The 25,923-nt window shown below is 45.0% G+C and overlaps 1 protein-coding gene across 3 annotated transcripts; it reads left to right on the top strand.

Annotated features, from left to right (window-relative positions):
* Window positions 1-2,940: 2,940 nt before the first annotated feature.
* Window positions 2,941-24,081, top strand: LOC137534652 (uncharacterized). 3 transcript variants are annotated; one of them, XM_068256259.1, is made up of 10 exons: window positions 2,941-3,375; window positions 3,714-3,833; window positions 3,948-4,115; window positions 4,930-5,193; window positions 7,619-7,982; window positions 9,740-9,798; window positions 9,940-10,107; window positions 11,709-11,783; window positions 18,059-18,423; window positions 23,342-24,081. In XM_068256259.1, the coding sequence occupies exons 1-10, from the start codon at window positions 3,181-3,183 to the stop codon at window positions 23,553-23,555; spliced, it is 1,992 nt and encodes a 663-aa protein (XP_068112360.1). In that variant the 5' UTR covers window positions 2,941-3,180; the 3' UTR covers window positions 23,556-24,081. The 3 variants fall into 3 exon arrangements, with proteins under 3 accessions (XP_068112360.1, XP_068112361.1, XP_068112362.1); XM_068256260.1 differs by having other exon boundaries at window positions 9,940-10,099; window positions 11,713-11,783; XM_068256261.1 differs by having other exon boundaries at window positions 4,987-5,193.
* The last annotated feature ends 1,842 nt before the right edge of the window (window positions 24,082-25,923 follow it).

The raw sequence follows: 25,923 nt of genomic DNA on the forward strand, positions 1-25,923 counted from the left end.
CAATACTCCCATCTTGCATATTCCACAAGAGCTTGTCACATAGGTTTGTGCTGCTTTTTCTCCTCTGTGCACGAGTGGCTCTGTCCTACTGCGCAGGCCAGCATTGCACCTGTGCAGTGCAAGCACACCTGTGCTGGACGGGTGCATAGCCATTAAGAGTAAGAAAGTCCCAACGGTGAGCTGTGGTGGGGTGGAGGAAGACATGAGAAGCCTCTGGATCTTCCAGGGGCTTCTCTAACCTGGCGTAAATATCTACTTTTTAGATTTTTATTTCTCACAGATTTACTTTAACTACCTAAAAACCGCATCACGCCAACGGGCGTGACCGTGGTGGCAGCCCCAGGACCGCCTAATGCCAATTGGCGTCAAGTCCTGGAGCTGTGGTTTCCCAGGGAACGGCCGCGCACATGCGCGATCATTCCATGCCGGTTCACGGAGTTATGCTCCGTGATCAGCCTGCTAGCCGCCGGTCATGGCTAATAGGCTGTTTGTAAACGAAAGGGGAAAGAAATTCCCTTTGTTTACATCTGTACAGCGCTGCGGTCTCCAGCAGCGCTGTATGAGATCGGCGATCCCTGGCCTCTGATTTGCCGGGGATCGCTGTCCCCTCATAGGCTGATGCCTATGAGAGGTGGAGAACAGGACGGATCGCCGTCCTGTTCATTTCTGTAGGCTGAGGGGAGGGAGGAAGGAGAGGGACAGAGGGAGAGAGAGCCTCTGTGAGGCACAAAAAAAGTGGCAGCAGTGATCTGACACCTCCGGCAGCATGTCCCCTTAGGGACAAAAATAGGAGAGGAGTTCAATCACCATACTTCTTAGCTGGGCTGTGCAGGAGGCTGAAAATCCTGCACAATCCAGTGCAGCAAAAAAAATTGCCTGGTCTTTAGGGGGGTGTTAACACTGCAGTCCTCAAGTGGTTAATAAAGAGACTCTCTCTATTCCACAGCAGACAGGGCAGCCTGGAGGGGACACAACAACAGACATGTAAATAAACATGTGGCAGAGATCAGTAGACAACACAGTCCCTGCAGAGGTGAGGCTAGGATGGCATTTCTCAAACAATACGCACTTTATAAGAGCCCTTATCCATTGTCACAGAACAGAAGTTATACCAAAACATACCATGTCAGAATTGAGAGGCCGTTTTCCAGCTTCACCTACCTGATAATGGTGGGGGATGGTGGGATCTTCCTGTGTAGCATCCTGGGAATAAAGAGCACCTGGTGGGTTTCTGTTACTGGATGTATCTGTAGTAAACACACACACAGTGACAGTGTTTGTATGTGTTTATCAGGTGATTGGAGGGTCTAGTTCAGGCCAGGTGGACCCTTCGTACCGCTGTCTCCTCTATAAAAAAAAAAGCTTCCTCTTACCCTGTGATGTGAGGGGCGGCTGATTTTTCATCATAACTTCCCTGTAAAGGTACTTGTATCCTTCTGCCACTCCTGCATGGAGAAATGGGCAGTGATATCCTTACAATACGTAACAATGATCACCAAGTATTTGGACAGAATCCTCCTCACCTGTCCATCATGATCTGTGTTTTATGAATAATAATAATAATAATTTTATAGCACGACCCTGCGTTCTGCATAGGTTGAGGGAAGCTCCAGGAGTTAGAATCACATTGATGGTATGAGGGGCACCTGGAGCTGCATAGCGTACGATATGGGGAAAGGCACAGGAGCAGAGGGTAATACCAAGTGGTGAAAGGTGTTAGTCTAATATCAGGTAAATATTGATCACTTACCTGATTTAGCTACCACCAGATACAGCCAGGTTTACACATCTGCCCACCTTTTCAGCACTAGAGATGTGATCTAAAACTCCTCTTGCTAGTTTTTTTCTGCTCTACATAACCCCGAATAAGTGATGGCCTTGGCTACATAGCCTTCTGCAATAACTGTCTTCTGAAATAATAATTGGTTATGGTTTCAAGCTGCAATTTAGGGACAATTGATGCACAGTCCCAATGTATGGCCTGGTTTGTTTCATGGAGAGAGGAGGACAAGACAGAGGTTGCTCTAGTCTAGTGAGCAAAAAAGTGTGTTCCTTGCGCTCAAACTCTGGACCACCAAACCAGTCAAATCCAAATGTGTCAATTGTCCAAACCAGGTGACCACACGATGTGCTGCTCCAAATCAGGGTATATATGCAGAGAAATCTAAGAGAAGAAGGAGCGCTCTAAGTGCATTAACCAGGTGGGACTTTATTGCGCATAACAAGTGAATACTTACAGGAAGAAGAATTAAAAAGCGCTTGTCTGCGGGTAAGCCACCCGCTCTACCCCTCTGCAGCAGGCTGCACGCGCTGTGGCCAGCAGCGGCGTGTCCGGTGTTAACAGGAGCCTCCTTGTTCCAGACTATAACACTTGAAACGGTTAGGATTGTCAAAACCGGGGCCTTGTCATTAAAGGACAGTGGAGGCAAAGTAGGGGACATCCAACCCCTCCAGTATCAGAGTACCAGACCGGCAGACAATGCTGTCAAATCTTGCCTAAAGTGCAAGGGCAAAGGTGTTGTTCAGTCAGTGGAGCACCATTTTTGTGGGCCCTGTAGAATGTGCACCACAGTCGCTGCAGACGTGTAAAAGAGCCCATAGAAAAGGATTGTCATGTTCTGCATATCTGTTGCATCCGCTTTCGTCTGCATTCTGTATGCCATGACCTGGATAAATAGCTGAGAACCTAATAGAGATAATATACAGTAGTCTGTTATTGGGGCTGCAGTTCCTCATGTTTCCACAAGATGGCGATCTCACGAATTGACAAGTGGAAAACACAAATGGGAAGCCATAAAGTTAGAGGAAGTAGAGAGAACACGTGAGATGTGGACTTGTTGCTGAGACTGGTGTGGCCGCGGAAAGGTAGTAACTAAGGTAAAACTAGCAAGTCCGTTTTCAGTCAGCATGGCAGAAATCAGTGCGAATGATGACCCAAACGGAGCTAGCTCCCAACTGTCCATTTTTTTGGAGGGACACTCAGTCCCTCTGTGGGAGCCAAATCCCTCTGTCCTTTTTTCTTTTTAGTTTGTCCCTCTTTCGTACGCCTCTTTCAGTACTAATGCACAGATCTGTGCAAATTCAACAAAGGTTATGTTATCCAAAAATCAGACAACTGGAAGTCTCAACTAACCGGCATGCCTCAGGGCATAACGGGAACTGTCCGAGCTGGAAAAAAAAATGACACCTACTTACCCGGGGCTTCCTCCAGCCCCTAGCAGCTGCTATGTCCCTCGCAGCAGCTCCGCTCTCAGCTGCTGGCTCCTGGTCCCCTTTGGTGCAGAGGTTCGCCAGGTCGTCCTCTACTGCGCGAGCGCTGCTGTCAATCGCTCACACGTGGTATGGAGTGTACTGTGCAGGCGGAGTTGTAATATGGTAAGACGTTACACTATGGCAATGATAAGATTAGAGTGTGAACTCCTCTGAAGACAGTCAGTGACATGACTATGTATTCTGTAAAGTGCTGCAGAAGATGTCAGTGCTATTTACATATCAGGGGAGGAAGAGTGCAGAGTCTCAACCTGCAGTTACTCCACCTATAGGAAAAGTACAGAGTTTTGACTTGCAGTATGTTATACTGTGTTACGGCTGAGGTGTTTGTTTGTTTGTTTGTTTGTTTGTTTTTATCACATTGATAAACAAGATTCTGCTTGCTGTAATAATAGTGCAGAGTTCTAAAGCCCAGGTGACTCAGTTTTATTATCCCTCTACAGAGAGGAGCTTCCTGTATAGACCACATGTCTACGTCAGTGAGGATGGAGGAGGAGCCAAGTCACAAGACTGAGAGGATACTGAACCTCACCCTGGATATCATCTACCTGCTTACTGGAGACGTGAGGAGGATTGTGGGAGGGTCACATGACACAATTCATAGCTCTATTAATAAAACACAGACCTAAATAAAGAGGCAAGGAGGATGCTAACTGTTGCTGTATGTTCTTACACAGGATTATGAGGTGGTGAAGAAGACATCTGGTGAGCTATTGACCCCCCGTAGACTTCTCCATGACGTATCCCTCACCACAGTGCCTCCTTCTCACCCCCTGTCAGCTGAGAGAAAGGAGACAAAGATTCTAGAAGTCATCCACAAGATGATTGAGCTGCTGACAGGAGAGGTGAGCATTGCTGGGAATTATGGGTTATTATCCAATGACCGCTAGAGATGTATCATGAAGGCGACTGTGTGATTTTGGCTTCGATTCATACAAAGCAGTGCGATAAAAAAAAATCTTGTTGGAAAAATACCGCACTCAGTATTTTCCCAGTCTGTGTGCCAATTCATAAAGATTTACCCAGCTGCCGTTGAAGGTCGGTAAATTACCGCAGCCCATTGAGCGGTAGAGTAGAGCATTGTGGCGATATTGCTCTTTTGCTCTGCACAGACTACTCAGACTTTCCCTGCCTGCACAGATGACTCATACAGACAACTCACAGACTTTCCCTGCCTGCACAGATGACTCATACAGACGACTCACAGACTTTCCCTGCCTGCACAGATGACTCACACAGACCTTAGCTCCCTGCACTTTGCATTGTTAACGCCTCACCAGAGGTGTCGGTAACTATCGTCAGGCTTACCGCTTGTTGAAGCCTTTATGAATTGACATTTGCTGACAATTTACTGACGTGTTGGAGGTAACTACAGCCTAGTCAGTAATTTATCTCCCTGGTCGGTAATGTCAGCTTTTCATGCGGTAACAGCCTTTATGAATTGACACTTTGCTAAGTGCTTGGGAAAGTCTGCTGTTTTCAGCATTACCGCATGAGGTAATGCTTTATGAATCGAGGCCTCTGTGTGTCAGGCTCCTATAAGGTGTCTGGATGTCACTTTTTTTCTCCATGGAGTCTTTATTAATACTTACATTTTAAAATGTTGTGTACCATGATATTTTATTGGTGTTGGTATTTGAACTTATTTTGTTGGTGTAGGACAATGAAAAATCTCACGTTAAAGTGGAAGAGACTGATGTTAGACTTGATCCACAGACTGCGGAGGAGGAGGGAGGTACTATGAGAAAAATTAAAGAGGAAGAGACCTGTGTGATGATTGATCAGCGGACTACGGAGGATGCCAGTATGATGGGAACAATAAAAAGGGAAGAAGAGATGGATGTGAGGAGTGATCTTTTGTCCACGCAAGATGTTGACATGAATGAGATGTCTATGAATCTCACCATATCCCAACCTTATCAGGTAGGGGGGCTTGTACACAACACAATTGGTTCCTGTTGGGCATGGGGTGTAGCAATGGGTATAGCACACGGTTGAATGCCGAAGTTGTGGAATATTGGACACGTTTTTATAATGTGTGAGTAGGTGTATGGTACATGCAGTGTATGTGCTGAGAGGCAATGGGTAAGTGTACAGCTGATGTGTATAGGGTGGGGTAAAGGTTGGGGCAGGCTGTTATTTTTCTATGGTAATTTCAGCAGCATGTGTCAGTGTGTCCAATCAATTTAATAGTCCATTGCGCTCTCACTCTTCAGTCACTATTATCTCAACCTATAAAATAAACAAACTACAGATTGCGTAACCCTGTTTTGAATACACAGCACACAACCTCTGTGTAGTGTGAACCAAGGGCTGTCACTCGTGCCACCGTCACCCACAATCAGAGAGGCTCACCGGATTATAACCACCTCGTTTCCAGGTGGATCCCACACTCAAACTGTTTCACCAGGGTACTTCAGTGAATCATATCAGAGGTGTCAGTATAAAACTTGTAATCTTCTTTTAAAACTTGGATAAAACACAATAAAACTTAATTGCGCAAAGCAGCTGTACTAACACATAAGCTCACAACTGCGCTTCTCGTACCAATTTCGCCACTTACAGACTCCAGGAAGATAAGAGCATATCACAGTGGTGTTCCTAGGGCCCTTTCCAGCTCTGCTATGGTTCCCGGGGGGCGTCCCATTATCCGAGTTCCCCGTGCTGATCGGCACCCTTCCGTGCTCCACCGCCATCAAGGACAGGATTGTGTCAGGCGTACTGGCTCCGCCCTATGTGTTTCGTCATCAAATCAGACTTTGATGGTGGTTGGTGGTGATGGTTGGAGGGAGGTCAAAAGGGAGTTGTGAGTTAAATTTCTTCAACCCTGGACTTAGGGCTGTTTTGGTGCCCTGTAGCCTGTTCATCTGTGGTGTGCAGCATCAGGATGGAGACCTCTGCCTATCCCACCCCTCTTATGTTTTTAACATTTATGTGACTATCTATACATCTGAATTGCTGCAATTTTTGTCTACATTTTGATGGTAATTGATCAAATATGTTACTGGCTGCCACACAGTATTGATGTAGATGTAAATTGGTGCTCCATCTCCTCTGCAGTGATATGCTATGCTTTTCACCTGGTGGAAAAAAAAATTCTGTGGAGAACACTGGCGATGGGTCAGGAACGTGTTGGCAGCGGTGTTCTTGCATTGTGTTAGCAGGCAAAAAGGTAAAGATGACCAGCACTTGCCAATTCTTAAAAAGCAGAGTATTTATTCACAAAAAGAGTGAATAAAAATGGCCATGACATCCGGACTCCCAGAATGTAACTATAGCTCTTGGTAGTAAGTATAGCTCTTAGCTGCATACAATGGCATGAGGACTTCCTCCAGAATAGGTTACGCCTCCATTGCAGCCCAATTCTAGTCACAACGGACTGTCGCCGTTTCGAACGGATAAAACGCTCTTTGTCAAGTGAAAGCATGCTGTGAATAAGTGAATAAGAGCTATACTTACTACCAAGAGCTATAGTTACATTCTGGGAGACCGGATGTCATGGCTATTTTTATTCACTCTTTTTTGTGAATAAATACTCTGCTTTTTAAGAATTGGCAAGTGCTGGTTATCTTTACGTTTTGGCTTGCATCAAGTCTGTATTAGCCACACAGGTTAGACCTGGCACAGCCGTTGAAGCAAGACAGGTGTGCTGTCCAAGAAGTACGATACATAGTGTTAGCAGTGGAGATTACTCTGGCCTCAGTTGACCCCTGGTACAGCCGCTCGTAGTGACAAAAAAGACGCCAGGATTTGTGGGGGGTTTACCTTCCAGAGGTCCACCGGTTTCTGGGAAATCAAACACCGTTACTGCCATGCACCCAAATGAGCCATTGCAACCAAGACTTTCCAGTATGCCCGATCGATCCCTTGAGACTATTTCATACAGAAATCGATCAAAACTATTGATTGGCCATGTTGCAGCTTTGATATCTGCCATATCCGATTGTTATGATCAAATCAGCTGAATATCAATTCTGAAAATCGAGTATTGTATTGGCGCCCTTAGCCATAGACCCTGGACAAGCGTGCATTGCATGCTAGATGTTTGACTGAAGTCTGACTGGATTAGCTGCACGCTTGTTTCAGGAGTGTGATTCAGACATGAAAGATCTGCAGGATAGCCAGGCAACGGGTGTTGTTTAAAAATAAATAAATATGGCAGCCTCCATATCCCCCTCATGCTGGGGACATCATGCAGTTTCCACCCTACACTTACACTGTATTCTTCTTCTTTTACAGTACTAAAGGATTTATTATTTAATATATGTAATTTTAGCTCATTAATAGTCACATTTTAAAATGTTGCTTACTTTGACATTTTGAGCTATTTCAACATATTTTGCTGCAGGTTAAAGAGGAAGAGACCGATGTGAGGATTGATAAGCAAACTACGGAGGAGGAGAGAGGTACGATGAGAGCAATTAAAGAGGAACAGACCGATGTGATGATTGATCAGCTGACTACGGAGGAGGAGGGCAGTACGATGAGAAGGATTAAAGAGGAACAGACCAATGTGATGATTGATCAGCAGACTATGGAGGAGGGAGGTACAATGAGACCAATTAAAGAAGAAGAGACCGATGTGATGATTGATCAGTGGACTGCCAGTATGATGGGTCCAGTGAAAATGGAAGAAGAGATGGATGTGAGGAGTGATCTCGTGTCCATGCAGGAGATTGGCATGGATGGGATGTCTCTTGATATCAGCACAGGTCAGCAGTCCAGTGATAGGAATAACTGAGCTACAATGTGATTAAACCAAACCTGAAGTGAGGATAAAAGTTATACAGACTTGCATAACCGCTTAGATCATCAGAGCTAGAGGTGACCTGTTATTGTGTGCAGTTTAACTTACCTGGGGCTTCTTCCAGCTTCTTATAGTCCTCCTGGTCCCTCACTTTCTATCCACTCTGTTCTATTCAGCAGCTGTGCCCCTCTGAAAGCTGCATGCACAGCCCTGGTCCACATGTCTCTGGATCAGGCTCCTGAGGCCTGGAGCGTTCTGCACTTGCACAGTTTGTAAACATCACTGCTGCACATGCTTCAAATGCTCCTGGCCACGGAAGTAGGATCAAGGGGTTGCTTTGACAGGCTCACAACTGGCCCACTTGACCAGATTTTTGTAGATGCACATCGGCTACATAGAACAGAGTGGAACAGCAGCCAGGAACCAGGACAGCGAATGGGAGCTGGGAGAAGCCCCAGATAAGTTAAAGACCACCTCCAGCCAAAAAAAGATACATATACAGTACAGACCAAAAGTTTGGACACACCTCATTCAAAGAGTTTTCTTTATTTTCATGACTATGAACATTGTAGATTCACATTAAAGGCATCTGAACTATGAATTAACACATGTGGACTTATAGTACATAACCAAAAAGTGTGAAACAACTGAAAATATGTCATACTCTAGGTTCTTCAACGTAGCCACCTTTTGCTTTGATTACTGCTTTGCACACTCTTGGCATTCTCTTGAGCTTCAAGAGGTAGTCACCTGCAATGGTCTTCCAACAGTCTTGAAGGAGTTCCCAGAGATGCTTAGCACTTGTTGGCCCTTTTTGCCTTCACTCTGCGGTCCAGCTCACCCCAAACCATCTTGATTGGGTTTCAGGTCTGGTGACTGTGGAGGCCAGGTCATCTGACGTAGCACCCCATCACTCTCCTTCCTGGTCAAATAGCCCTTACACAGGCTGGAGGTGTGTTTGGGGTCATTGTCCTTTTTAAAAATAAATTATGGTCCAACTAAACACAAAGCGGATGGAATAGTATGCCACTGCAAGATGCTGTGGTAGCCATGCTGTATGTAGTCTAGGCACTGTGTACAGTTAGATGAACATATAAAATTTATTTGATGGAACAGACTTACATTTATATCTGTAAGTAGCACTTTCTTATTCCTCCTGAAGCTGAAGCCTTTCTAAAGCATTGTGTCCACCTCTTCAGCCTGGTTAACTCCACAGCCCCTCCCTCTCCTGCTGTCTGCCTGCCTGGATCAAATTACTTCTCTTTTCATAGTGTGTAGCAGAGAGAAGACACTGGAAAACTGCAGCAGCCTGTCTTATCCTGTCTGTTAGCTATAATTCTTATTTCAGATGTCGGTCTGTCTGCCTAGATTATGACAAATGGACATGAGGGGTGGAGTTATGACATCAATCCCCAAGCATCCTTTGCATCTATGATTTGGAAAGAAAAAAAAAAGGCCCAGGGCATAATTTCACACTGGGGGCGGGATTTCAAGACCGGATGTGGAATACGGACCCTAGGGGTGAGAAGATCACACTTTAGCATGGGTGATTTTATATATCTTGGCAACTTAGGTTAAAAGCAAACTGTCATTTATAATTTAGGTATTCCTTTAAACTGGCTGCTTTTTTCAGTTTAGGTTCCCTTTTATGTACTGTACCTCCTTAAAATGTATCCAATACATTAAATAGAAATGTATTCAGTCTCTGTGTGTTTCTTACAGGTCCCCTTTATTCCCAGGATGGTACACGGGAAGATTCCACCATCCTCTACCCTTATCAGGTAGGCGGAGCTGAGTGTCTCAAATGCAAAAATGCAAAAAATGACTCCAAACTGTATGAGATTAAAGTCTTGTATGTCATTTCAGTCACATTTTTTATGTTTATTGTGACCGTGAGCTTTTTCTACTTATTTTTGGTGTAGAAGGAAGAAACCATGCCTGTTAAGGTTGAGATTAAAGAAGAAGAGACCTATGTGATGATTGATCAGCAGGCTACCAATGATGTCAGAATGACGGAAACCATAAAAAGGGAAGATGATACGGATGTGAGAAGTGGCCTAACTGTGAAGATGATGTCTCTAGGTAACAGCACAGGACAGCAATCCAGTGACCGGGAAACATTAAAGCAAAACTGAAGCGAAAATAATATTATGAGATCATGAATTGTATGTGTAGTACAGCAAAGAAATAGAACGTTCGTAGCAAATTTCACTTGACAGGCAGCCTATTGGGCCAATCAAAGTGCGGGGATCAAGTCAATTAAAGTCGCTGGACCCGCCGGGGCTCAGGGCGGGTTCAGTAAAGCGGCCGTTAGTTAGAAGGCGTGAGCGTTATTTACCAGCGCTCACTAGCTGCACTATCACAGCATAGCGTGCGCAGAGCTCGTGCTCCTGTCGTTAACGTTTACCAGAGCTCCTGCAAGTAAAACGTTTTATACATACCTGGGGTTTCCTCCAGCCCCATAAGCTCGGAGTGTTCCCTCCCACGCTGCTGTGCTCCGCTGTCTGCAGCTCCGGTACCGGGTCCCGTCACTTCAGCCAGTTGGCTGCAGTCTATGCAGAATAAGTGCGCCATCTATGCATCTCTCCAGCGGCTGTTGGAGAGCTACACAAAGAGCGCACTTCTCTTACGCCAGACTGGCCACGACCGACAGAAGTGACGGAACCCGGGACAGGACAATTTTAAAGTTTATTATGCTGTTGCGTATCCTAGAGATGAAGTTATAAGTTCAGCTCCGCTTTAAGTTAAGATTATTATTATTTAGTACTTATATAGTGCCAATATAATACGTAGCACTGTACAGAATATATATATTGTCTTGTCACTTAACTGTATCTCAGAGGGGATCACAATCTAATCCTTACCATAGTGTTATGTCTATGTATGTCTGTCGTGTTATGTATGTATTGTAGTCTAGGGCCAATTTTAGGGCTGGTTCAGACGGACGTTCGAAAGCGTTGCGTTCGTTGGCGTCGCGGTGGTGATGCGTTCGGGCTTTCCGCAGCGTTCGCGTTGCGTTCGGATGCGGTCGCGTTTTTCTTCCCCTAGGGGGACATTACCCGTCGCGGTTAACCGCCCCTGGAAGCTACATGTAGCTTCCAGGGGCTCCTTGTACGCCAGGGAAAATCGGGACCCGAACGCCGCGTTCGTGTAAACGTGCGTGAAAGCTTGGTACAAACGCGTTTAACGCCAGGCCCTGCACGCTGGCAGTAAAAGCTGCACAAGCGTCCGTCTGAACCAGCCCTTAGGGGGAAGCCAATTAACGTATCCGTATGTTTTTTGGGATGTGGGAGGAAACCGGAGTGCCCGGAGGAAACCCAAGGGAAGGCGAGAGCGCTAACCACTACTCCACCATAGAGGGGGCGCCAGTACCAATGAAGATAGGACACTTACATGAAGGAGCATGCCGGCCGGATAGGTGAGTATGTTCCACTGCCGCTACTCTGCAGAGGGCCACTGAGGGATTAGCTTCGGAGGAAGAGACAGCTTGGGGGAGACGCTTCAGAAGATGCCCCCTACACCCTGAACACATACCAGGTTTAGAGTTTTGTTTTTCATTTTCCTTCTGTAAACTGAGGCGCGTCTTATGATCAACAGTGTCGTATGAAGCAAAACATATGGTAAAGCTGATAAAATATTTTAATGTAAATATACTGTATAGTAAAACTAATGTTGTCCTCTGGTGTTCGCAACAGATGGTAAGACACAACCAGGTCGCTCCAGCACTGCACAAGAACCACCACGAAAAAAGACTCGAGAAGAAATGGTATGTGCATTCTTGCTAATATGAATTCATCTATTATCATAGACAATGTAACAGAGGCGTAGCTAGGGTTTTCAGCACCCGGGGACAAAGACCGTTTTTGTGCTTCCCCTCTGGACAGTCCTGCACTGCACAATAACACGCACCAGAATGTGGGCGTGGCTTGGGTGGAGCTATGACTATGACAGAAATTAGATTGTGAGCTCTTCTGAGGACAGTCAGTGACATGACTATGTACTCTGTAATGTGCTGCAGAAGATGTCACTGCTATATAAATACATAATAATAATATGGTAGGACATTACACTATGACTATGGTAGGATTAGATTGTGAGTTCCTCTGAGGACAGTCAGTGACATGACTATATACTCTGTAATGTGCTGCAGAAGATGTCAGTGCTATATAAATACATACTAATAATATGGTAGGATATTAGGCTATGGTAGGGTTAGATTGTGAGCTCCTCTGAGGACAGTCAGTGACATGACTATGTACTCTGTAATGTGCTGCAGAAGATGGCAGTGCTATATAAAAACATAGTAATAATATGGTAAGGCAGACTATGACTATGGCCGGTATTAAGGTGGCCACTAATGATAAAATTTGCTGAACAATTGTTTGTGAGCGATTCTTCGTTTGAATGTTCAGAAATACTCGTCAATCTGATGAGATTGGTTAGGAGATTTTTGTCCATTATTGGTCCCAAACGATCATTTCCGATCATTCATACACAATTGTTTTGCAAATTATATCATTCATGGCCACCGTTAGATTCTGAGTTCCTCCTGAGGACAGTCAGTGACATGACTTTGTACTCTGTAAAGTACAACAGGAGATGTCAGTGCTATATTTATACACAATAAAATCATGGTATGACTATGGCTATGGTAGGATTAAATTAGTAATTAACTTAAAGAAAAGTGAGGGAAAGAAGTTGAATTTTACTTACCCAGGGTGTTTTCCAGCCCCCTGTAGTCCTTCAGGTGCCTTGCTGTCCACCAGGTCCATTCTGTGGTGCAGCTGTCACACCATGGGCTTCTTTTCCCTCACGCACTTCCTCAATTGTGCCATGGATGGCAAAGTTCTGCACAGGTCATAAATCTCTCTACTGTGCATGTACAGAATGCTCCGGGCCATGAATGCACGATTAGGGAGGCACGCAGCCGGAACAGCACATGCGCAGTAGCCCAGCCAGCGAGATTTTGGAGGAGCACATAATGGAGCAGACTGGGAGGACAGCGAGGGACCTGAAGGACTACAGGTGGCTGGATGAAACCCCAGTGAAACCCCAGTAATTTATATTTCTTTTCCTTTCTTACTTTGTAAGTCCGTTAATGAAAACTTTCAGTTAGTGAAACACATATATTAATGTTTACTTAAAGGGATCCTTAAGCAAAAAAAAAAAAAATCGCTTTTACTCACCTGGGGCTTCTACCAGCCCCCTCCAGCCATCCCGTGCCCTCACAGTCATGATCAGATCCTCCTTTCCTCCCGCTGCCAGCTACTTTTACTTCGCCGACAGGCTTACTGCACCGGTCTGGCCACACGTCTCCTTCTACATGTTCCTGTCCACAATAGCACCTTGCGCAGGATGCCAGGGCTGTGGAGTCAGAGCAATTTTGGGTACTTGGAGTCGGTGGTTTCATAAACTGAAGAGTCATATGATTTTTGTACCGACTCCACAGCCCTGCAGGACGCTATTGCGGACAAGAACATGTAGAAGGAGACGCATGGCCAGGCCTGTTGACGAAGTGAAATTAGCTGTCTGCGGGGACAGGAGGATGTACGAATGAGTGCGTGGGCACGGGACAGCTGCAGGGGGCTGGTAGAAGTCCCAGGTGCGTAAAACTGATTTTTTTTTTTTAGGCTTAAGTAATGGCCATACATTTCTTGACTTGGTGGCTTATCGACCATCCTATTCGATAATTATTATCAAATTGGATGAATATAGGTGCAGCCAAGTGCATGCCTGATTTGACAATGCATGTATCGATAAGACATGCTGCGAGATGTCGGGCCCCCGTGTTTGATCGGGTGTTCGGCGATAATGGTGTACGATATCAGGACAAGCGTACAAACTCCCGGCGCTGTTCCCCTTCAAGTGTATAAATGTGCTCCTGTGTGTATTTTTACTTTACCTGTCCTATGTTGCCCACCGCACACTGCCCATCCGTCTTTAGCTTCATCCTCTTCCATTTGCGCCTCACACCGGCGGTGTATAGCATATGGGTGACGTCATGCGTGCCACTCACTAAACGCCTGCAGAGTGTGAAGCCCAAATGGAGTAGCAGAAAGCGGAAGACAGATGGCCACTGCGCAGTGGGCGACATAGGACAGATAATGTATAAATGCACACACAGGGGGCACATTTATACACTAAGGAGGCAATCAGTTGTGAATCGGCCTCTGGTGTATGGGCAGGCAAAAGATCTCTCTCTAATCAGGTTTGATTTGAGAGAGATGTGTCTCGGTCAAATCTGACCACCATCGCCAGATGTATGGGACACTTCACTTTACCATGACACCATTAGGACTTTGCAGTCTGATCCCTGCAAGCACCAGGTCCTTATCAGTTCTCCCAGGAGTGGAGGGGGGTAGAGAGAAGTTTTATAGAAGGATGAATGGCCATATAGCCTCCTGTCTCCCCGCTCTGATCTTCTAGAGCACGGGGGGGGGGAGGGGGGCGCCATGGGGCTGCTCTTACACATACATTTGCAAATACACAGAAGCTGTAAGCTGCAGATTGCCAGATTCACATACCATTCCCCTCCAGAATCCCATTCCCCAGCCTCAATGGCTTTACAGGGCCGGCTTAAAGTGCTTCACTTCATCCTGGGAGCGCAGCAGCCGGCTAATGACGTCACACAGACATCAGTGAAGAAACAGAGTTAAAAGAAAAAAAACCCGACAGACACGCTGAGCGCCCTTAACGCTGTGAAGCAAACATGTACCTCCATACCTCTACCTCCCTATGTGCCTGTGTGGTCTGTCTCTGCATCTGCGGCCAGTGCAGAGACAACTTGGACTTGGATGAAGTAGCTCCGCTCGCTCTACTCATCAGTCTCCGCCTCTCTCCAGAGTCACACTCGCACTTCCCTGCCTGAATGCCTTGTGAATGGCTCTTGAAGGCAGCGGCAGAGTGGAGATTTTAAGAAAAGGTAAACAAGTGGCTGGGTGCCCTTGGGGAGTTGGCGCCTGGGGGCACATGTCCTACCCCGCCCCCACCAAGCTACGCGCCTGCATTGTAATATATAAAATATGACTGTACAGTTTTTAAAAAAATCGATCTAAATATACTTGCTAAAGCTAATCACTGTTTGTAATATTTGTGTTCCTTGTTGCATTCATGCTGTGTGCTCCAGTCCATGTGGAGTGCGCTATCACCATCCACATCAGCTGCTGTTCAAGGATTCCACCTGTGTAGCGCATTCCTGGGCGCAGTGCATGCTGGGATCTGCATGCCGCAATGTATGTCGAGGGCTGTAGTATATAGATGTGAGTAAATCTGCTGAGAATGGAGATGGCGCACTCCACATGGATGGGGGGCTACAGGAGCAGCCACTGTCGGTAAGCAATGGTGCTCCCCTGACACCCAGTGGCACACTGGATTACAAAATTTCATTGAAAAAAAAATTCTGATGGGTGCTCATTGTCCATCAACCACCAGATTGACCATCAAATAGATCCGTCTCTGATTAAATGTGATTAGAGGCATCTATTTTCTGCCCACATTCTACAATTTTCTATTAATTCCAGTGACATTTATTTGAAATCATCCGAGCACCGCAGCCGCCTGCCAGGCCACGCCCCCAAGTGTATGTGTCCCTCAACCTTCCCAATCACACCCCTGAAACAAGCATGCTGCTGATCTAGTCTAGACTTCAGTCAGAGACATCTGATCTGCATGCTTGTTCAGGGTGTATGGCTAAGAGTATGAGAGACAGACAATCAGCAAGACCGCCAGGCAATATGCAGGAAATAAATATTTTCCACTACCTTGAAAGGCTATGCAGCCGTATTACTATCCGGCATTGAGAGCTGGTAACATTTAAGCAGCCCATAAATGCATTTTTCTGCCGGATTTGATCACTCAGAGTAAATCTTCCAGGAATCTGTTCCACATTAATGTCTGATCAGTTTTGGCATAAAATTAACTCTAGGCTTATTCATGTGATTGATAATTCCATAGTAGTCAAATGGATCTTGACTGCAAATAGGAGAGTGATACATACATTTTATGCAACAAATACTGACAAAGTATAGACAGTCCGTCTCCCTAAATATCCCTAATTATCCTTTACAACCCCTAAAAAAAGCCTCTCAATGCCATGCCTAAAAGTTATTGCTCATCAAAAATCGATTGGAAATATCAATTGGACAGGGCAGAAAATGTAGGAGGAATGGGGGCGGGGCAAGGCGTCGGTCAGTTGATCGGCCTAAAAGGGATCCAAGCACCACTTTTTTCCCCTGGTTTCTAATAGCTCTAGGAGCACCCATGCCCCCCCCCCCCCCCCCCTTCCTTTCTAGCTGCCCATTATTTATCCAGTAAAATGTGTTAAGATAGCATATGTGACTACTGTAAACCCTTTGAAGCACAATGTCCTATATACCCAGCCCGCCTGCTGAAGAAAGCTTTTGTTTGCACTCTGCTAATGTGTGCAATGCACGATACATACATGGACATATAACTATGGTAGGGATTAGATTGTGAGCTCTTCCAAGGGACAATTAGTGACAAGATTATATATACTCTGTAAAGTGCTGTGGTAGATGTTGGCACTATATAAGTACTAAATAATAAAGTACAGACCCCCCCCCCCCCCCCCCACATTGTTTGTGTTTGTTTTCACCTGGTCAAGATTTGTGCATACTATAGCCAGAAGTTAAGTTAATGCCCCCCTCTCCCTCTCTGTTTGAATTATTTACAAAGTGATGTAAGCATGTTGTCTAGGTGATGTTTGCTGTGGGAGGGGCCGCCAGCTGTGGCAGTAGGGAGGGGAAAATGAACACTGAGCTGGGATGAAGAAGAATGAAAAGGACAGAAGTGATGCCAGTTTTGGCATCACAGAAAAATGTAAAGATAGAAACCAGCAGAAATATTCTTTTTATTTTCTTTTATGTCCCACTTCTCCTAAATCTGACAGTGAACACTAAAAACAACAGCATAGGTAAGCCACATAAGTTATTCCTTTTTGGATGATTTATTTTTTTTTCTAATTAAAGAGGGTCATCGTGTTTTAAGGCACTAAGGGGTTGATGCATGAAGCTGCGGTGATATTGCTGTGCACAGACCGCACCCGGCAATATTACCACTACTACCAGCAGCAGGTTATCACAAGTTATGCTATTGGTGTAGCACAGGTTACTCCAGTAACACAAACTTTGCTATGTTACCGGCTTTACTAATGCATGTTACCATAGCAACGTACGTGTTACTCGAGTATCGCGGGTCTCACTAGTAGTGTAACTTGCAACCTGAGCACAGCAATATTACCGCAGCTTCGTGCATCAACCCCTAATATAGTTATACTAGTGAAAAGGCCCACACCCCCTTCCCCCTGTAACGCGTGCACCAGCCTTCCTCAAATCCGAATTCGGGAGATATTTGGATAGTTCTATCCAGATATTTCCCAGTAAAGCTGGGCGGAGGGGTCAATCTGTGTGGGGGAGCGGGGGGTCAATCTTACCTGTATGATGTCTTCTTCGGTCCGTCCCTGGTGCTTTCCACGATGCGCTCCAAGCACCGCATTCGCCGGTCACATGACTACAAACACTTCCTCCTTAAACCCAGAAGAAGGAAGTGTTTGTAGTTACGTGACCGGCACTTGGAGCTCATTGTGGGAGGTGCTAGGGACGGACCGAAGAAAACGTCATACAGGTAAGATTGCCCCGCCCCCCAAACACAGCTTTACTGTGACATATCCCGATAGAACTATCCGGGTATCTCCCGAATTCGGATTTGAGCAAGCCTGGCGTGCACCGATGCATCACACTCGCCCATCCTCCGCCGCTTTACAAAGTATATGCACACGGGGAGATGGTGCTTGCTTGGCAGTTGGAAAAAGCTGTAATTTCCCACAATGCAATGAGGTTCGCAGACAGCAAACTGTCAGGTCTGGAAGCACAGACACAGGAGGACACAGGTTTTATTATATAAGATTAAAAGATAGACAGTAAAAAGTAACAGTAACATTTGTAAAAGCATAAATTCATTTATATTTTGTTTCTTCAGGCCTCACGAAAATACTACATTTATTTACTTTTTTATGATTTTTAGATTGAAGAGTTAAAAGCGAAAATGAGGCAGATGAGTGGACAAGACCAACCGCCAACTCCGAGTTTTCCAGAGAATCCCATTCGTGATCCTAATAATCCGGATCATTATGATGACTGGGACCGACACAAGATGGGCCACACCCAGTGGTGCAGCTGCAAAAACTGCACCCCCATGTCCACAGGGATGGAGTCCATCTGCTGCAGGGAAATCCCCAGTGTAAATGCCCGGATGGATAATATCCAATGCATAACAAACCACCCCATGTTCGCTCAGCTCTGCCTAAATGTGGAGTGGGCCAAGATTTTCCTTTTTTTAATAACCAAATGTAAAGGATTTAAGCCTTCCAAGAAGAAAAGACGCTACAGGTGGGTTTGCATTATATGTTGTGTGCTGTATCATTTCTATTGTGCGTATTAAAGTGTACCTGTAGTGGTGAAAAGTGACAAATTTGGGTATTTTCCTCAGTAGGATAATTCAGATGCTTCCACCGCCGAGCTTCCCCTGTCCTACCGCTTCTTGCTGTGACCCCGAAAGCCCATCAACAAGTCCTTCTCGATGGAGGACCGCCACACTGCGCAGACACACACTGCTCGCACCTGCTTTTTTCATCGAGCCCGATCAAGACTCCGTGCTACTGCACAGGCGTGAGCTGTCCCGTGCCTGCACAGTGTGACTCCGCCCTTTCTCCTACGAGAGGGCAGGTGCAAACTTTCCTGTGCCTGCACAGTGTGACTCCGCCCTTTCTCCTACTAGAGGGCAGGAGTGAGCTTTCCTGTGCCTGCACAGTGCAACTCCGCCCTTCCTCCTACAATAAGGGTCTCAGCACTGAAATTAAGTGGGAGAGGGAGACCGGTAAGCCTCTGGAGCAGTGCTGTCCAACTTCATGGGCAGTGGGTGTGTCTAGCACAGGATTTTTCAGCTGGAGTGGGCTGAGCATCAATGTCCTGGCTTCGGGGGGCAGAGCTAGGTGCAAGAAAAGGAGCGCCTGCCAGAGGAGGGGGCCAGTTGGACAGCCCTGCTCTAGAGGATATATAGTCTTCCCTTTTCGCGAGATGTGTTGGCACCTAAGAAACAGCGGCATATGAGAAAAGGAATTTATATCTCATTTGTGAAATGTGCATTTTATATGTACAGGGAGTGCAGAATTATTAGGCAAGTTTTATTTTTGAGGAATAATTTTATTATTGAACAACCACCATGTTCTCAATGAACCCAAACAACTCATTAATATCAAAACTGAATATTTTTGAAAGTAGTTTTTAGTTTGTTTTTAGTTTTAGCTGTTTTAGGGGGATATCTGTTTGTGCAGGTGACTATTACTGTGCATAATTATTAGGCAACTTAACAAAAAACAAATATACCCATTTCAATTATTTATTTTTACCAGTGAAACCAATATAACATCTCAACATTCACAAATATACATTTCTGACATTCAAAAACAAATCAGTGACCAATATAGCCACCTTTCTTTGCAAGGACACTCAAAAGCCTGCCATCCATGGATTCTGTCAGTGTTTTGATCTGTTCACCATCAAAATTGTGTGCAGCAGCAACCACAGCCTCCCAGACACTGTTCAGAGAGGTGTACTGTTTCCCTCCTTGTAAATCTCACATTTTATGATGGACCACAGGTTCTCAATGGGGTTCAGATCAGGTGAACAAGGAGGCCATGTCATTAGTTTTTCTTCTTTTATACCCTTTCTTGCCAGCCACGCTGTGGAGTACTTGGACGCGTGTGATGGAGCATTGTCCTGCATGAAAATCATGTTTTTCTTGAAGGATGCAGACTTCTTCCTGTACCACTTCTTGAAGAAGGTGTCTTCCAGAAACTGGCAGTAGGACTGGGAGTTGAGCTTGACTCCATCCTCAACCCGAAAAGGCCCCACAAGCTCATCTTTGATGATACCAGCCCAAACCAGTACTCCACCTCCACCTTTCTGGCGTCTGAGTCGGACTGGAGCTCTCTGCCCTTTACCAATCCAGCCACGAGCCCATCCATCTGGCCCATCAAGACTCACTCTCATTTCATCAGTCCATAAAACCTTAGAAAAATCAGTCTTGAGATATTTCTTGGCCCAGTCTTGACGTTTTATCTTGTGTGTCTTGTTCAGTGGTGGTCGTCTTTCAGCCTTTCTTACCTTGGCCATGTCTCTGAGTATTGCACACCTTGTGCTTTTGGGCACTCCAGTGATGTTGCAGCTCTGAAATATGGCCAAACTGGTGGCAAGTGGCATCTTGGCAGCTCCACGCTTGACTTTTCTCAGTTCATGGGCAGTTATTTTGCGCCTTGGTTTTTCCACACTCTTTTTGCGACCCTGTTGACTATTTTGAATGAAACGCTTGTTTGTTCAATGATCACGCTTCAGAAGCTTTGCAATTTTAAAAGTACTGCATCCCTCTGCAAGATATCTCACTATTTTTGACTTTTCTGAGCCTGTCAAGTCTTCTTTTGACCCATTTTGCCAAAGGAAAGGCAGTTGCCTAATAATTATGCACACCTGATATAGGGTGTTGTCATTAGACCACCCCCCTTCTCATTACAGAGATGCACATCACCTAATATGCTTAATTGGTAGTAGGCTTTCGAGCCTATACAGCTTGGAGTAAGACAACATGCATAAAGAGGATGATGTGGTCAAAATAGTCATTTGCCTAATAATTCTGCACTCCCTGTATGTATTTTATTTATTTTTGCGGTGGAGATCCTTTAATGTGATTTAGTAAAATTTGTGCACATTACAATCCCGAGCATAACGCATTTTTCCAAACGTGCTACCGATGTTGGTTAACTGCACAAACTTGGTATTCTTGCACTGCAGGTATATTCCACACCTGTTATATGTGCATGTTCTAGTTATGGGGTTACCTGAATCTACATCCTATAGACAATGGTTTTGTTTAGTATAGAATCTTATGTAATAATTTCCCTGTCCCTGTGTCCATCGTGCCTGGCGTGCATGCGTGGCCCGTTGGTGGATTTCAGGCAGCGGTTGTGGACTTGTGGGTTGCAGCGTTGCAACGGATTACCGGCATGGCCTAGTGCCTGTTATTTCATGGGTGGGTCTTTTTTTTTTTACTAGAAAATGTAAATTCTTAAAGGAGTTCCGATGTGAAAATGTATACTCAGATGTAGCACATACCTGTCCCCCTCATGCCATCCTGACGCTGATGGCGTCCTTGTTTTCCCCCCAGCAATGGTCCATTTTGCTGCAGTATGGCCTGTACTAGACCGGTCGGGACCTATGAACCGGAAGATCTCCCCTTTCCCGGGATGCGCAGCCACACATGTAGTGATGTGAGCGTGCGCTGCACTCAGGAGGCCGACGGGAGCACAGCCACACCATCAAGCCAATAATACTGTATGTACCTGAAGAGCAGTTCTTCCGGTTCACAGGTCCCGACCCGATGGGGGGGGGCAGCCTAGTACGGGCCATATTGCAGCTAAAAAGAGCAGCTTCAGCGTGGGGGGTAACTGAGGACGCTGTCTGCGTCAGCATGGCATGAGGATGACAGGTATGTGCAATACAGGTACTGGTAGACCCGCCAATACGAACGGCATGGATTCTGTGTTTCCATGGGAACAAGCCAAAATAAAATTTCAAATTGGACTTGTAGTTTTTGAGAAAATCGATTTTAAAAAATGGCTTTTAAACTTGTATAAGCAGGTACTGAGGGCAGAGGTGACACAGAGGGGGACACTGGAGGCACAGGGGGGCACAGAAGAGGTACAGGGGAGAGAGATGGCTCAATATTCCGACCTAAGAACAGATTCAGGTTAAGAACGAACCTACCGCCCCTATCTCGTTCGTTAACCGGGGACTACCTGTATATACTTTCTCACCTTGGAACTCTTTAAAAATAAATGCATTTTAGATTATGTGTAGCACTGTAAATATTAATATCTTCAACAAAAGTCTAATTTGTCTGTGTCCCTGGTACATGTATTTTGCCAAATCTGTAAGTTTATTTGTGTGTAAACTGTATTGTGCATGTTCACACCTCTGCATCATGCACAGATGAGAACAATCACACAGAATTGTTTCAACAGTGAGTTTACATGCTGCATTATTGTGCAAAGCAAGGCAAATACTGTGTACACAGCCTTATGCCTCATACACAAGTATGGGGATCAGGGATCGCTCCCTTGGACGACATTGCAGGGCACTGCACAGACAAGTCAGTAGCCTTTAGGCTAGCCACATGTTCTGTTGCTATGTGGCGGGGATGAAGGCTGACGGAGTGACATCATGAGGGGAGGAGGGAGAACAATGTTCTCAGCAGACACTCGGCTGAATCGATCCGCCAGGCTGATCGCTGACTGAAGCATCGGGAGCCGCTGTATACATGCTAGATTCTCGGCAGAGACAGTGTTTACGGGATCTTTAGCTCTCAATTCTCCCCCCAAGACCCAGAAGTCAGCGCTTATGGCTAGTAGCCCCGCCCCCTTCTTGCAGAGTGCCATGGCGCTCTCTGTATTGGAGATAGAGTGCCACGGAAGCGCCACACCTCTCAGCTGCAAGGGGGCGGAGCTATGCCCTGGATGCACCGGCATCTAGGGCTCTGGGGGAGACTTGCGAGCTAAAGACCCAGTTAGTAGTCATCGCTTTTTACCAGAAGGGAATCGATGTAATATCTAACTTTAGCTGAACAGTCTCTTAAGAGTGCTTTCACACTGCTTTCCTCGCTGGACAGTGTTAGAACCCAACATATTGCCGTGTGTGATCTCACCGCCCATTGAGTTTACTTGTGGTATTATTCTACATTACAGTACAACATGTAGAATATGATTTCACCGTAAAAAGAAAAAAATCTTTATCTTTTCTCAAATAGATCATTGGGGGGTCTGTGTGGCTGATATTGTGGTGAAAACCCTCCCACAGTGTGATGTCAGGACCCTGGTCCTGACAGTTTGTCTGGGAAACTCGTTGAATTGTGGGAAATAACAGCTTTTTCCAACTGCCAAGCAAGCAATATTTTCCTCTGTACAATACCGTAGAACTCTCAGTACAAACATTCTGTACAGATCACCTGGCAGAGCTAAAGATGTCACCACCAGTGATGAATTTCAAAATGTAAATCAGGAGAGGAAAGATCTTACAATGGGCAAACACAGACTAAATAATTTATCAATGAATATTGAAAATAAAATTTTATTCATTGTTATTTTCACTACAGTTTCTCAGTGTTTTTCATTGAAGATTTAGATTTTTTTTTTTAGGCATGAGCCAACAATCGCATGTTATCTGAGCAGCTGAAATAATGTCTTCTATTTCTTTATAGAATTACTAGAAAATCCCTCAGAAGAGCAGTATACAGCGCGTTCACCGGATGGGTACACCAACAATTAGGGGAGGACGACAGGCGACCAATACCGTCCTGCGTGGTCATGAAAGTGCGAGAAGTGTTTCCGGAGGGGGAGAAAAAAATAAATTGTTATGGAATTTTATCATCGGGTGACATATCAGCAGAAGCTATGGTGTGCGACTGGGACTGAGTTTTTGTTTTGTTTTTTTTTACTTTGGTTTTTTTGTTTTTTTTGGGGGGGGGGGTTGTTACTTGTGAGTTCTGAGAAATATTTTAGTTTTTAAAAATTCATACCTTTGTTACAAAATAAGTTTTCCGTTTATAGATCTAGATTCTTTAGAAGGCATGTTGGCCCTTATTCAATTCATTTTTTTTCTCCTTGGAGATAATTTTTCCATTTCCTGTTTAATGTAACTTTTCAGCACTCTGCACTTAATTGAAAAAGTACCAAAAGCTGTAAAAGTACTGCCAACACCTTCTGAGTATTTTCTTGCCTGCTGGTGGCTTAAAGGGAATGTCCAAGCAAAATAAGAGTTTCACTTACCTGTGGTTTCTACCAGCCCCATGCAGCCATCCTGTGCCCTCGTAGTCACTCACTGCTGCTCCAGTCCGCCGCTGGCAGCTTGCCGACCTCGGAGGTCGGCGGGCCGCATTGCGTACATTTGTACGCATTCCCGCTAGTGCAGGAACATTAACACATACATTTTTACGCATTACTGGTTCAATGCGTAAAAATGTACGCATTGAACCAGTAATGCGTAAAAATGTATGTGTTAATGTTTCATTTTGTTTTTTTGTTTGGTTTACTTGTGAATTCCAAAAATATTTGTTTATAAAAATGCATTCTTTTAATGAAAAAAAAATGTTTACAAATATATTTGTTAAAGTTTAATCTTTTATCTTAAACAAACATCCTATGAAGCAGAAGAAGTATTTTCAGTTGCTGAAAGTTCTTACTACTTATTACAAATAAAAAGAAAAATAAGTATGTGCATGGACTTTCTGGTCATGTGTGGTCTAATGGTTTAATCTTGATTCAAATTTTAATAAGGGGTCCCCTATTATACTTCAGCAGCTCTGCCACAATGGTCACACCTCACCGGGACTCCCAATGCAAGGGAAGCCCATACACCTCTATCCAGGGCTCCACATTAGCCCCACTGCCTATAATGTTGAGTAACCTGCTATAGGAGTACTGACATTGCTCAGGGAAAGGATTAATGTAAAGCTGCATACAGGAAAAATAATACTTACCTACAGGAAATTTTCCTTTCCTGGTGCATTTCTATGGCAGCATACGATGGGTTCCGTGCCCCACCCCCTAACCCCATAGTATGTTGCCATGGAGGCACCAGGAAAAAAGGTGGCTGCAGGGATGAGTTCTGTCGAAACAGAGCAAAACAGGGAAATTCGAGCACACCAAGTGCCGCCATATGTGTAATGTGAATTACGGCTATAGCGGCGCCCAGACAGTAATTTGGGTGCCGTCAAAAGACATTGCCCAAATGACTATAAAAACAGCAATAGCTGGCAATGTCTGAGGGCTCGTTTCCACTATCGCGAATCTGCATGCGTCCAACGCATGCAGATTCGCACATGTAATGCAAGTGGATGGGCCTGTTTCCACTGTAGCGTTGTTGAGGTGCGTTTTTTTCAGCGGTAAAAAAACGCACAAAAGAGCCAACGAATTCGCCTGCGAGTGGAATGCATGCGAATCGCCGCTAATGTATTTAATAGGAAATTCGCATGCGGCTATGGTATGCGAATTTTCATGCGAATTCGCATAGGTACCAATGTAATTCAAACAGGCAGTGACATGGTTAATTTCGCATATACCCTCACCTATGCGAATTCGCATGCGAATTCGCGGCAAAAAACACGCAAAAATTCGCATTCGCATGCTAATTCATGGAATTTCAACAGCGGTGGAATCCAGGCGATTCTGCACCGCAATAGTGGAAACGAGCCCTCAGAATCAATCTATTCGGCCAAGTAAGTTTGCACCTAAAGAGGCCAAAGAACCAACCACAATGTGATGATCAGACCACACACATGTACAGATATCCGTCTTAGTAACATTAGCAAGCAATATTAGAGATAGAAAAATGTAGTCCAATCTCACAGAGGTGTCTTTTGGATAGGAGTAGCCAGTGTAGGATTTGTCACCCATATGAAATGTTCTCCACAGGTCAGTTAATTGGCAGGTAGTTAAAGCTTTGGATAATGTTTTGGGAAATTTCCTACTGCATTCTGCATCTCTACATCTATCTACTGCAGGATTATATACACAATGAAAGTCTCCAACGACTACTAAATGTGAAGAAGGGTAGCCTTCTAATTCATGAAAAGCTTCCTTTAAAAAAATGGGCCTGTGATGTCTGTGGGACATAAATATTGCAAAATGTAATTCCTTTACTATTAAGAGTGCCTTGCAATAGCAGAAGTCTGCTATCCAGATCCTTATATACTTTTTGAACATCAAAGGGAACACCATTTCTGATTAGAATAGGGACACCTCCGGGCCTTGCTGGTGAAAGTAATACAATATACTCTGGAGT

The sequence above is a fragment of the Hyperolius riggenbachi genome, chromosome 10 (assembly GCF_040937935.1).
Source record: "Hyperolius riggenbachi isolate aHypRig1 chromosome 10, aHypRig1.pri, whole genome shotgun sequence".
Lineage (NCBI taxonomy): Eukaryota > Metazoa > Chordata > Amphibia > Anura > Hyperoliidae > Hyperolius > Hyperolius riggenbachi.